The sequence below is a fragment of the Drosophila subpulchrella genome, chromosome 3L (assembly GCF_014743375.2).
Source record: "Drosophila subpulchrella strain 33 F10 #4 breed RU33 chromosome 3L, RU_Dsub_v1.1 Primary Assembly, whole genome shotgun sequence".
NCBI lineage: Eukaryota > Metazoa > Arthropoda > Insecta > Diptera > Drosophilidae > Drosophila > Drosophila subpulchrella.
Genome location: NC_050612.1, coordinates 3991578 through 4005468, shown reverse-complemented (window position 1 = coordinate 4005468; position 13891 = coordinate 3991578). Strand labels below are relative to the sequence as shown.

At 48.9% G+C, this 13891-nt stretch overlaps 1 protein-coding gene across 5 annotated transcripts in view; it reads right to left on the bottom strand.

Moving 5' to 3' along the window:
* LOC119554509 (teneurin-m) overlaps positions 1–13891 on the bottom strand; it is a 113605-nt gene that overhangs the window by 12104 nt on the left and 87610 nt on the right. For 3 of the 5 annotated variants that reach the window (XM_037865449.1, XM_037865450.1, XM_037865451.1), the window contains exon 3: positions 1505–2155. In XM_037865449.1, the coding sequence (XP_037721377.1) occupies positions 1505–2155 (651 nt within the window). Of the gene's footprint in view, positions 1–79; positions 848–1504; positions 2156–13891 lie in introns of all 5 variants that reach the window. The other 2 variants (XM_037865447.1, XM_037865448.1) reach the window with 1 other exon arrangement.

Here is a 13891-nt window from a genome sequence, read left to right as displayed (position 1 = left end):
TTCCTGAGCCTGAGCTCAAGTCGCAACTCTATACCACTGGCATGGCTCGACTTCCGGTCGAGGGGAGCTTGATTTATACCTTGTGGAGGTGTGGCTGTTGATGTCGGCTCCCCGGTGTCTACCTCATAGTTGTCAGCTAAATCACGCTCATTATTGATATCATCAGTGGCAGGTTTCTCCGTCTGCCGCCCTGCCTCCTCAGTACCTTTGATTTGAAAATCATTTTCAGTGGCAGGCTGGTGCGATACGGCGGAGAAAGAGCTGTGAGCTGGCTCTGGTGGGGGGGTGTTGATTTCAACAATGTCATCGGTGTCACTCCTCGGAGTCGTCTCCGGCGTTGGGCCTGAGCTGCTGTTGTCACTTTGATTATCGTCATCAATAACAGCAGCCGATGTGCTGGTCTGCGACCCCGTTCCATGGTCATATTTCCTCCGCTTGTTGACCAGTGTTTTAGCAGCGCTGCGTAAATTGCTGTTTAATGATTTGCCAAATTGTTGCCCCGTCTTGGGTCTGCGGCTGGGCGGACGGGTGGTCGCCGGCTCGACTTCGTCTTCATAGACATAGTCGTCCTCTGTGGTCTCCGTATCTTCCTCGCTCCTTTGGGCACCCGATACTCCTTCGATTCGGGGAAAAGTTTTATCGGTACTGCCTGACAGGCTTTCGGCTGGGGTAGTTGCCAAATACTTTTCAGCAGGCTGCCGGTTGAGGCTTTCGCTTGTAATTAAGTCGCTGAAAGTTTCATCTGTAGCCGCATCATCTTCGTCCTGTCCCTCGATTAAGCCTCGTCTACGGCGTCGTCCTTTTTCCCCTGCCCCACTGACTGACAGCTGCGTTGACATTGCTCTTCCTACAGGTAAACAAAGCGAAGGGATCGATTCGATTCGAAACGAACGTGGAGTGATTTTTACTGTACTTTGGGATGGGTTCCCACGAAAGCCACCCCTAGTCACACGCCTCTTTAAATGAAGCGTTAAATGTGTTTTTAATTCAATCCTAGTTGTCTTGATTGAGCCCGTTAAGGAGCCCTTGAGTTGGGGCTGAAGGGACCGGAGAGTCAGAGAAAGCGATATATCTCCCAACAACTCGAGCTGTGGCATTGAAAACTTTCGACTGTCTCCCTCTGACTGCCGCCTTCTCGGGCGCCTCGCTGTCAATTCAAAAAAGTAATTAATGCAATATTTTAGCCCGACAAATCCCAAAGAACGCGCTCAAGTTGAACTTTAATTGAAAGAAATGGAAGGCGTTCCGAGAAATAATGAAAACGGCATTCGCATAATCCCTATCCGGCGTAGGCGTCTGTCTGTCAGGCGCAAACTTCGAGCTAAAAAATCCTGCAAAAACAATAAACTTTTGTCTCCGCCAGAGGGCGCTAAGCGCTAAATACTCCGACGTCTTGGCTTTCTCTCGCTCCGTCTCAATCGCTTTCTCCCTCCCACTCTCTCCGACCGCCCGGCGAAACTTGCGAAAACTCATTTAAAAATAATTAAAAGTTGTGCATAATTACCTCCATTATTGGCATTCGCCAGGGACGAGGACAGCGAGGGCGTCAGCGAGGACTGGGAGGAAGACGTGGCCGCCGAGGACGTGGCCTCCGCGGAGGCGGACGTCGACTGCAGTCCCTGGGCGGTGCCGCTGTTCGAGGTGGCGGTCGTCACGGTGGCCGCCGAGGATCCGCCGGAGGCTACCACGCCCGCGCCCCCGACTCCGAGTCCCGATTGTCCCTGGGCCAGTCCGATGCCTTGTCCGTTCTTCGCGCGCACCGAGGAGTTGTGCAGCTTGGAGAGGTCCGTGTTCGTGCTCTTGGCAGCCGTGACCTCGGAGGCCTCGTTGCCGACTAGAACGGAGCAGGGCGCCGACTGGGTCCAGTGCAGGCCGCCGAAGGTGGTCAGCAGGATCAGCAAGAGCACGCCCAAGAGGAGCGCCGCGATGGCCGCGACGCTCACCCAGGGCGAGGAGCAGCGCGCGGCCAGGTCCTTGCGGAAGTTCATCGGCGCCGAGTAGTGGTGCGCGGGCAGGCCGTTCATGACGCCGCGCGGCGGCAGCACAGGACCCATGCAGCCCTGCGTGCTCCGCTCGTAGCCCTTCAGCGTGTCCTTCGTGGGTGTGGAGCAGGCCGAGCCGCTCTTGAAGTCGATGGGTGAGCCCTTGTTGATGTCTGCAATGGAGGAGGGGGTGGAGTGGGTTAGTAATCAATTCGGGCAGCTGAGCGTGCGATTTCCCATTTAAACCCAGCTCGGACGTGGAATGGTCACCCAGCACCGTTTCCGGGGAAACCGCACAGCAGGGGAGGGGGGATGGGGTCTGTGCAGACCATCCGCACACTATTGTATTTTGCTTATCGCCATTTGGCGCAAATTTCATTTGTATAAAAGGATTTGCACAAGGATAACAAACTGACATTCAACATAACCTCAAACAAACGAGACGACAGACGGAACAAAGCTGAAAAAAGGACGAAACGAAATGAAACGAAAAGGACGAACTGCGAATGAATGGATGAAGTAAGCAGCGCAAATGACCAGCGACAATGACGTTGGCAAAACAGGAGCAGCGGGAGAAATGGTAAAAAAGCGAGGAGAAAGCTGGGAGAAAGGGATGGGCTGCGGTGGAGTGAAGTGAAGTGAAAAAAGGCAACGCCGCAGGACGGCCAGTGCGGTGGTGACAGCGCCAGGAGCGGCAGGACCAAAGGACCCAGGACAGCGCAAGTTGAAATCATTTGTTGATGCCATGATGATAATTCGATTATGTGACATGGAGCGGTCGCACGGGAGCTGTTCTGAACGGGGTTGAAGCTCAATCCCCCCCCTGGAAAGGACTGGGAAATGGGGAGCCCAGCGCAGAGAGCTTTTGTCCAACTAAGCCATAGCTCGGGTTACTCAGCAATCAGCCGGGCATGAGTCGGTCAACTTTTGGCCCGCTCACTTTCGCGCAATAAAGTTTAGGCGGTCGTTTTACGAGGATTCCGAGGGCCTGCTGGTCCAGAGCCCGGAACGCGTGTTGCTATCAACGGCAGACTCGGTTTCACATTCTGCGGCGTGCGGCCCAACTACTGGCGACATGTGGCTTAAATGTGGAAAATCATACGCTCGGCTGTGACAAATGTTTGCTTTCACGAAAATCGTCGTAATTTCTGGCCAAACGAGCCACGGCAGTCGGGAATCCCCAAGCCCACAAGAGCATAGTTGGGACGCTTTTCGGTCGAACCCCCTGGTCCCCCGATCCTGTCGCTCCTGTCCTTTGACCCTGCCCTTTCGTGTGTGCCCAATGATAGCGTGAATAATGTCTGCGTCATTTTTTTACATATACACACATTTGTGGAAATGTGCGGATGACTATTAAAGATGCCCACTAAGCGTGTGCGGGATGTTAGATTTATTTAATGTCAAGATCCCTCCATATGTGCGCGGAGGAGTGGGCCTGGTGGCAAGGAGATGCATAAATGCCCGGGAGGAGATCCCCAAGCCGGGCGCAGAGGTTAAGCCGAGAGTTCTGGGCGAGCCCGGAGTTAGTTGCCTCGTTAAGGGGGCGTGGCAGGCGGGCGGGCAGTTTTTATGACCGAAACGTGTGGCGAAAGGGGACGGCAGGATGGCATAGTATTTGTGTGTGAATAATTAACGAACGCATAATAGCAGTCGGTAGGAGCTGGGCCAATGACTGATATAAATTCACACAAGTTAATGGGCGCTGGATGCTTTTAAAAAAGGAGGCTCCGTCTCCCCAGGAAGTGTTCGCCGGCTGATGAGATGAAAGTGCTGCGGGGTCATTAAACGTAATGGCAGAGTCGACAAAGTATGCCACGATAGATGGCCTCCACCGCCCACACGGGTCAATTTATCGGCGGAATAGATCACAAATATGTCTGCTTTAGCTCGTATCTCCCCCAAACGGCCCAATCACCAATCTGCCGGATCTCTCACCCTCTTGGCTTGATTGCAGCAGTCGAGTAAACCCAATGAACTCTTCGGTGGGATTGGCTCTATCCCCTTTGAGAACTTTCGAGTTGTCGGGCCTGAAAATTGGCAGCTCCTTCTCGGCCCGCTGCTTTAATGTTTAATGCGTTGAAGCACAACACTTCGGTTTATTAATTTCATTCCATTTTATTACATTGACATTCTATGCAAAATGGGGATTAAGCCTGCGGCTGTTTTATGAACCCGAGAGTAAATCGCTTAAATTAAAATAGCACAGCCGCCTGCGAGAGTGGTGGTGGGATTGGCGATATTTTAGCAGCGTCGGAACAATAAAAATATAAATAGTGTGGCAAGCGCAGCTGGCAGTAATGGCGAGGGTATAATGTGTCGCGGCGTACTTCTGTGGGTGTCAACCCCCCTGGGCCACAAACGGCAACAAGCTGGCGCCACCACCCCGCAACTCCAATGCAACACAACTGTGATTTATGCTGCGTGCAATTTAACATTTTTAATAATATTAAAATTACAAATTTATACACATCCACTTGTGTGCGCGCTCCAAGGTGTTGTAGTCCAATAAACTCCCTAAGTTGGGGGCGAAAGCGGTGAGTGGGCGAGTGCCTGGCTTGATTTCATTTTAATTGGCTTTCCAGGCGACTGCATTTCGCCCTACTGGCCCTCCACTTCAGTCTCGCTAAGCTGGAAGATGAAAACGGGGCGATCATTGGGGTGCCTCGACTGTGAGATGCCCTGTTACCAAATATGTTAATGATGGTATAGCACCAGCATAGGTATAGGTAAGCCCAATTATACTGAAAGACACAGCTTCTTCCTGTGTATCTTTTAGACCCATAGATCCAGACTCTATCACTTTAAATATTCCCGAGAGACTTTAGGGTATTGCAAGTGTGTGGAATCCTTCCCCATGTAATTAAAAATTATTTCAAGTGTGGAAAATTCGCAAAGTTAGCAGACCGAGGAATCAGGCGTATGGTGAACTCATGAACTCGGCCTCCGAAGAGCAAATCCAATTGAGATTCAATACGTAGTGCCTTTTTCGGGGGTTTTGGCTCAACTCCCATCCCTGGGGCCCACGCAACAATTGTGTGCTAAGTACTTTTTGAGTAATTGCCTTTTCGGAGTCCAGTCGACTTGCTCGGTCCTGGCTACAACCAATTTGCATAGCCGTTAATGAACATTTGCTAATATTTTGAGCACTAAAAAACATCGCCATTAAGTGGAAGGTGCCACGCCCCCTCTCCCGGGCCGCCCCCGTGCTGGGGCGCCAAAGCGTGCGACAATCAAATAAAAGTACATGAAAAACACATAAAGGCACATAAAGGGGTATCCAGAGCCTGGGCTACGGATTTTTTGTTATTCCCCGCATTTTAATGGTAAAGCGCGACGATTGCTTGAAACAAGCAGGTGAGCGGGAAGCGGAAGCGGGGCTCCCGCCATGTTGGTAATGGAGTTTGCAAACAAACATGGCCGCCGGGGAAAAATCACATAATTTACACGTTTGCATTTAAGTATTAAGTGGGCTGGGAGGGTGGAAAGTGGAGGCCGGTGGAAGGGAAAGGGCGGCAAGTGTTTCGTTTACTTTCACCGCGTTTGTTTGCGGGGCTCGGCAGTTGTACCGCTATGTGTGTGTATGGGTATTTTAGGCTGTTCCCTGCCCCGACTGGGTTTTATGTGCACAGGAAGCAATTTTTGGGTCGACTTTATTGCCCCTGTCGTCGTCATCGGTGTTGATGTTTATTTTAAAGCGTTTAATGGCATCGCGTTTCGGCAAGTCCTCGGCTAAATTGAAAAGAAAACCCCCAAACGGGTTCCGGACGAGCGAAAGATGAAGATTCAGCAAAGGGAAGAAGATCTGGGTTTATATGTTTGAACAAAGTGTTGGGATTTCCAGAGATTCCAGAGATTTGCCTTGGAATTTGATGGGGTTGCTGCTGGGGCTGGCGGCTTGATTGAGCCCCCTTTGAGCCCCTTAAAGACATGCTGCACAGGGGTTATGATGGATTGACAATGGCCCCAAAGGCCGGGACCGTTGGGGTGGAAATGTAGGACACGAAGGGTTGGGATGGCATGGCCCTGTATCAGTAGGTGTAGTGCCAACAGTCGTATACCCTGTTCATCTAATCCCGCATTCATGGGCCGGTTATAATGCTAGTTATAATGCAGAAATATATAGATAGGGTCCGCTCAAGCCGCTCCGTTCGTAATTACAGCCGTAAGTGGGCACAAATTGCGATACTCCGAATGGCTTTTCCGCCTTGTCCTTTGTTGTTCGGCTGCTTATAATCAAAAATTCCATTTAAAACTTTAAACTCATTACTGAATGTTTAATGGGCGCTCGTTTCCCGCTCGCCCTGCTGTTGTTATTTTTATTGTTGCCGCCGCTGCTCTTGTGCGATAAATCAACACAAAAAATTGTGCAATTTGTTAGGCGCGCAAAGACAGAAGGACAGCAAGGCAGACCGACAGACAGACAAGGACAATAAAGGACTGGGTTCTCTAACGATGCGGCAACCTGTCGACGTCCGTGAGGAGACCCCAAAAGGGTCGTAGTCCTCGGCGCCATATTGTTTCAAGCAGGCGGCGCACAGCGGGCGACCTGAGCTCCGCCTCGAGCTCTAATCAAGTGTGTGCGGATGGGTGAGTAGTCGCGGATCCGGATTGGCATTCGCATTCCGGCTCTGCGTTCTGGGTTCTGGGTTCCGGCTTCCGACCTTCCAGCTCATTCGATGGGCTTGGGCTTAAAGCCAGAGCCAAGATGAGTGTCACTCGGGTGGGGGAGCAAACTTTCGGCACGATTTGCATGTAAATTAATTGCCCTCGCCGTGTGCCCGTGGCCCGTAGCCATGCAGCGGGATTTTTTCCTGCTTAAGCAACCCTCGGGGCGAGATAAGTCGTATAAATTATAGCAATTTAATAAGTTTTAAATATACGCATCCGGCTGACTCGGTCTCTCTTTGTCTGTCTCCCGAAAAGTTGGTAAAATCTTGCTGCAAAGTTTACGGCGCTCCACTCCCCGACTCCCCGACTCCCTGACTCCCGCCCTCCGAACTCCAAACTCGAAACTCCGCAATCCAGAATCGAGAATACTGAATCCAGACTCCTGACTACAGGTTGCCCCGGCTCCGTTCCGCTCCTGGTGCTATAACTCAAGACAAAAACTGTTGCCGATTAAAATTGTCGGTTGGGCATTAATTTTATGTCACGATGCGCTCGCAGCCGACGTGCCGTGTGATAAGGTGGCGACTCTTCTGCTCCTTCGGGTGTCCTTGGAGTCCTGGCTGTCTGGCTGGCTGGGGTGGTTCCTTACAGTTCAGCTTGGTTCCCGCTCTAAATGAGTTTATGCAAGTGTGAAAATAAGTCTCTTAATGGCCCGGGCGGGCAGTTAATGAGTTGAAAGTGGCGGGGCACGTGGATTATGCTCCTTTGTCCGCTCCCAGGACTCCAGGTCCTTTCATTTTTCTTTACCTTTTCGGTGGGGGGGAAAACAAAACTTAATTTGTTGTTGCAGGTGAGACGAATAAATTATTTGATAACAGTTTCAGTTTTCCCAGCATAAATAAGATTTCTCGAGCGTTCGCCTTTGTTTGCCGAGCGACGGGGGGCGCGATGGGTTAGTTGGGGCCTGGTGGGGTTGGTTTGTTTACTGTTAGTCGCTTAACGCCCGGCTTAATAGTGTAGGGTAGCTTAAGCTTTGTCTGTTCCCATTCTGGCTGTTTTGCCCGGTCAAATATTGGCTCAGATTAAATTTTGTGCGAGGCACTCCTACCCCTTCTTTTCTTCTTGGCCAACGTTTAGCGTCGCCAATCAGCAGTCTCACATGTAATTGGACACGTAGGGATAACATTTCATGGCCCCTGGCCACCGGACTTTTTGCGCCTGCTAACTGCGACTGGCTTTCCAGGACGACTGCCTGCATGTAATTACAATGCAAAAGTTTCGCATATAATTTTTACAAAAACGCAAAACTTTTTCAATAACAAAAATTTGCACAAACAAAAAGAAAAACGACCGTAGAGCAGGAGCAATAGAGAACGACACAAATGGCAATGCCAAAAGGCAACTGTGAAAAAGTTTGCAATAAAAACGCCAATGGCCAGAACGACGTCACACAAGTGCCCGCTGGGGGCGGGGCAGGGGTCAGGGGTCATGGAACAGGGGGCGGTGGGTACGTGAGGTGCCTGAGCAATGCAAATGTTTAATAAACTTTTTCAAATAAAAATTTATCTACGTTGACGTGCAGTTTTTAGACCAATTAAACCCAGTCGGAAGGACACGGCGATGTCCTTTGCTACGTGCTCCGTGCAGGATCCTTTGATCGGGGGATCCCCTGGAAGAAGGGGTAGACGCCCGCCTATAATTACGACGCGTGTAAATTAGTGCTTAATGGCACGGGGATGCGCGCCTTGTCTGCAGCTCGGCATTTCCGGTTTTAAATTTAATTAGCTGATATGCTGCATAATTTCCTCGGAGCCCCAGGACGGCAGGTGAGATGAGGCCCGCTTTTGGCAAACTAATAACAATAATTGCGATAAAGCCAGCATTAAATGCAGTGCAATAAAGGCGGGCAAAAAGTATATTTTAATTACGCATTTAAATTTGTTTGTTTGTTGTTTTTGGGTCGCGGAGAAAGGTGAAAATAAATGCTGGGGCTGCCTTTTGTTTTCGATTTAATGAACTGTAAAGCGCAGCCATATTTATTGCGTACTTTTTTGCGTTATTGTTTATTTGCACGTTTGGTTTTGTTTTTTTCTGGCTTCGCTGTTTTTTTGCCCTGCGCTTGCATTTTTATCATTTAAATGCATTTAATTTAAATTACTGTAAGCGTTGTTTTATCAACGTTATTATTGGCATTGTTTTTGCTTTCTCCCCTGATTTCCCGATCGCGGTCGGTTTCCTATTTATAGTCAATAAACATTGTCAGCCCTATCGGCCTTAATTGAAATTAGTTCCTCGACTGGGGACGAATCGGACCTTTGAGAGTGGAGTCTATCCGACTTCTTTGGGCGGCGGACTCGTCATATCCATGGCGTGCAATCATTAAACGGCAGCTGCCCGGGCGGACATCAATTATTGTCTCATAAAAAGTAATTTATATTAAAATCAAACCGCTTATAATTTCATTATGTTGATATGTACGGATGAGGGGGCGAAATGTGCGGCCATTAAAGTTTGCCGTGGCAGACATTTTGTAATAAAGTTTGTGTTAATTAACGCACACAGCTGCAAAAAGCATTGGGCGGGCGCATTTCTCCGCAGAGGGGGTCCTGCTGCAGCCACCCCCTTCGCGAGCCCCTCGCGAGCCCCTGACGGCCAGGACATGCACTTGCAATATTTAAATTCAATTGCATACTTTCGAGCGCACTCGTTTGTTTGCCGGCCACATGGCGCATACTTAATGAACCATGGCCTGTTCCGCTGCATATTTTATTTGCTCTCTGGCTTGTGACTGAAATACCTGCATAAAAATAACAACGCGGCGGGAGCAGCGGAGCATTGCGCTTTTTCCATCCATAAACGGCGCACTAATAAAAATCATAGCGAAAAAATTGGTTTGCCATTATGTTTAATAAAGTTAAACCGACGGCGACAACGAGCCGGGGGCGCAGAAGGGGTTTTGGGAGGAAAAGCGAAAGGAAAAGCCCTGCGAATATCGGTGCAAGCGAGTGAGTGTGTGAAATCGCCAATTGCCTGCCTAGTGGCTGGTGTGACGAGGTCAATTTCAGTTGGATGGGCGTGGCAATTTAAGGAAAAACTGGGAAAATATCGTTCTAATGCCTCCTGAGGTCCGGGCTTGCTGCCCCATTCTTTGCGAGAGTAAATAGATTAAGTGTGATTAAAACTGTCATTAACATTTCCCTGGGCTTTGGCGTGTCAATTAATATTGCTTTAATATTATTGCCAATAATTGTCATAATTTCTGTTTTTTCTTTCTGGTTTACACTAAAACTGCCATTATTTATGAGTGCTCGTTGTTGTTGCCGTTTGGCCATTTTTATGGCATTTAATTGTTTTAATTGTGTGCAACAATGGCCATTAAATATGCGCAACAACAACGGCCATAAGAGCAGCCAGGGCTAAAATGGATTTGACATTATGAAATTTATGAAATTAATAATTTTTCTATGCCCGGCTCTAATTGTCAGGCGAATTAATTACATTACAATTTGACTTTTTTCAGGCCTTGAACATCCGTTCACCGCTCTAACCCCAAAACCCCTTTAATTGTGGTCAGATGTAAAGTTGATGGCCAGTCGAATTGCTTTTGAGCCGGTGGCCACAGAGTTATGGGCCCGATAAATTAATGTAAAATTATTAACTGACAAACGGTTAAATTATGGCAATTTATGCCGGCCGGGCCCATAAAATGGCGCATTTATTGGCCGATAACCAAGACCAGTGCACATAGTGTTGGCATATATTAATATTATTATCGGGACACTAATTCGGATTAGCAATTCCGACTTTAATGGACTTTAAATTGCGTTGGATCCACTCACGAGTTGGAGAACTCTTTAATGTTACACTCCTTTTGGCATACGTACCTGCAAAGAGAAGAGAGTTGAAAAGTTTTATTAGTATTTGGTATGTGTACGGTTTAAAACTAGATAGCCTGACTTTATTACATTTCAATTTACATCTTTCTGTGAATGTATCCTTCCCAAACACACAAGATTGCATATGCAATCATTTTCAAAGTCAACAGCGTGACTGCCTGCTTCCCATTTCCCATTTCCCCTTTTCCGCTTCTGCCGTTTTCTTGTGAACTTATTTATTACGATCATGGCATGTTCGCCACGAACTAAGCCCCTGCTCCTCGGCTGCACTTTAAAAGCCATTAAAACGGCAAACAGGCTGCCCGAGTTGTCCATGCCCCTGGAATCCATGAAATGTTTCCCCTCCAAAGAGCCCCCCACCCAGCCGGCGCTGTTAATTTCATCAGAGCTACTGGTAATTGCGTGTATGGAGTTGCAGTTCCCGGCCAGGACAGCCCCAGTGCCCAGAAGTCAGACGCAGACGCAGCCTCCTCTGGCCCCTGTTTGGGGTCCTGTTTTTCGGTCCAAAAAATATGCAATAACGGGGCTGGGGCGCACTCGGGGATTGCCACAAGGGTGGCTCTGCCGGGACTGGCCCTGGATGCCATTGCCCACCGACTGGCTACAATTTATTGTATTAAGTATTAATGTTGGTCCTCGCTTTCCGCCCTGTGTGTGTCTGGGCGCTGTATGCATAATCCGAAAGCCAAAAGTAATTATATTAAGTAATTGATGAATTTGCCTTTTTCCGCGAGCCACGCCCACCCTGCGCCCACTCACTCAGTCCGTGGTTATCGGCCAGAAGGAAGCCGAGGATGGGAGGATGTGGGCTTTTATATACGGCCAATGCCAGACGATTGCCAGACAGAAGGATGGATAGATGATAGTGTAGCACGGCCCTCACCGAGGGCAAATAAAATTTAATAAAGCGGCAAATAAAAATTTATCGTGTGTCATTTTAGGCGCACTGCGACAGGACCAAAGGACATCCCCATCGCCGACGAACGACAATGACCGACAATTTTTTGATTTGCTCATCTGATAGGCGGCCATTTCCGGTCGGCGGGGCAGCAGCTCCGAGCTAAGCTTTAAGCGCTGCGGAGATACTTTTGAAGCCATTTTTTCGATCTGCTCTCCAAGATTTATTTGCACATTTAAAATTTGATTGAAATAAATCGCTCTGTTTATGGAGATATGCACTCGCAGCCGTGGGGGATAAGGGGATGTAGGACGGCGTTTGTGGGGGTTGCAATCCGAATTCGGGGGTTGCGTGTCACCTTGATGGATTGCGCTCAAATTGCCCTAAAGTTTAAAATGGAAAAAACGGATTTCAAGAGAGCGGGCTCTTGATAAATGGAGTGCACTGCTGGGCTGAACAGCCCCATTCCATGCCTTTCCTCTCCCAGAACTACGATCCAGTGGAAACTCATTACCAAATCGAAACGAGAGACTCAAAAGTACACACTTTGATAATGGCACTTTTTATGGTCACTTATCGGAGGCGTCGAAGACAATAAACGCCAGTATTACCGAGTGAATATAATGATGCCGAAACCGAACTTTTGCGCTCTTATCGCGAAGGAGTATAAACAATGACCAGGACCAGAAACAGAAACAGAAACCGAACCCGAAGGAGCGGCAAAGCGAGGTTGCGAAAATTTATTGGGGAAATTGGCCAGAGTCGAAGGAACTTTAACGAAACGATACCAAAGTTTATTACTCAATTACAAACCCATCAAAACGAAAACGAAATGAAATGAAACGAAACTCTCGCAGAGACCAGAGCGAAATCCGAAAGATAAATGAAATTGATAAGCGCGTAATTTATGTTTGGATTTCGTTTTATTCTGTCATTAACGCACAGTTGCCTCGCCCAGTCAAAGAAACCCCCCCCCCCCATTCCCACAATGGTGTTTTGTATTTGGGTTGTTCTTAGCCCAGTTGCGACGTGGCACGCTCTTCCTCCATTTGCGGAAAGTCGGGAAAACTTGGTCAAGGCGAGTCGAGGTTGCTGCTGCCTTTTGGCTACCCCTTCACCACTGGCGAGCTCACCCCTTCTGTCACTGCCCCTGGCCACGCCACTGGTTTGGGCCCCACATAATCGATCAAAATCGACCGATTGCGAAGCGTTAAACGGCATCGACTATTGCATTCCATAAAACCGATCGGAATTTTGCATTTTGCGGCTCGTTTTCTGCGGGTGTGTGCTCGTGTGGGGGCGGGGCGGGGCATTATGCTGCCACGCCCACCAGCATTATGCATAAATAATTTCGAAGCCGACGGTTGAGCAGCAACAAAGGCCGCGCTGCACATAATGAAAAATTGAAACACGAAAATTGTCAAAAACACCGACGCAGCAGAAGGGAGGGGGTTGCATTGGATGGGGTGGGGGTGCATTACCTGTCAGGCCTTGCCGGAAATGAAATTTTGCAATGATAGCAGGGGAAGTCGGATGGGGCGAGTTCAACCGCACACATCAATGAATGCATGGCGGTATCGGGGAATCGGGGAGTTCTGGGGGCGGGGCAGACTGACAATTTTGACAATTTTCGTTATGCAATAAAAATGATGTGCGGCGACAAAACTGTGCTACTCACTCACCGTTCATCGCTTATACAAACCGTTATACTGACACATAGCCCCCGACCCAATGCATTTGTAATGCCCCCAGCCAGGGCCCAATCCCACCCAGAAATGAGCAAAAAGCGCCATTCAATGGACATTTCATTAATGCTAAATGCGGGCGAACGAGCTTTAGAACTCACAATCGGCTTGAAAGCGTCCTGCTCGAGCCGGAAGTTAATTGAAAATGATGATAACACATATGGAAATGTAATTGTTTGTGAACTGTAGCATGCGAGTCGCGGAGGATTGAATTAGTGGGCGAACGGGGGATTTGGTTTAAAATCCACCCCAAGAGTCGGCTTACTTCCCCCCATCAGGTGAGTGAAATTCATTAGTGGCACGTCTGCTCTGTTAGCACCTGTTCGCCACGCACTCCACGCGAAGAGGGCCGCCAAGAATCCAAGAATCCGTCTCCCCCCTCACGAAAATCCACTAAATCAATTCAATTCAATTACAAATCGCTTCGCCCCTCCAAAAACGCCAGCCAATTAGGCGAACGCATTTGGGTAGCATACTTTTGTGGGCCCACGGCTAAGGAGAAAAAACTGCCTTTTAATCAGAGCCCCGATGTCGGCTTAGCGGCTGATTGGATTGTGGGGATGTGAGGTGGCCGAGAGACAGCGCTTTGCGTTGCCTTTGTATAATTAAAGCGGCGCCAAGGCAACCGACCTGGCCAAATCAAATCGACGACAGCTGAGACGAGGGCAACGGAAGACCTAAAAACGCTCGCCAAATTATCCGAGTGCTAAAAAATCCAGCATTCTGCGGTAATAAATCTTCCCGCCACTCCAGTTTAAGTAA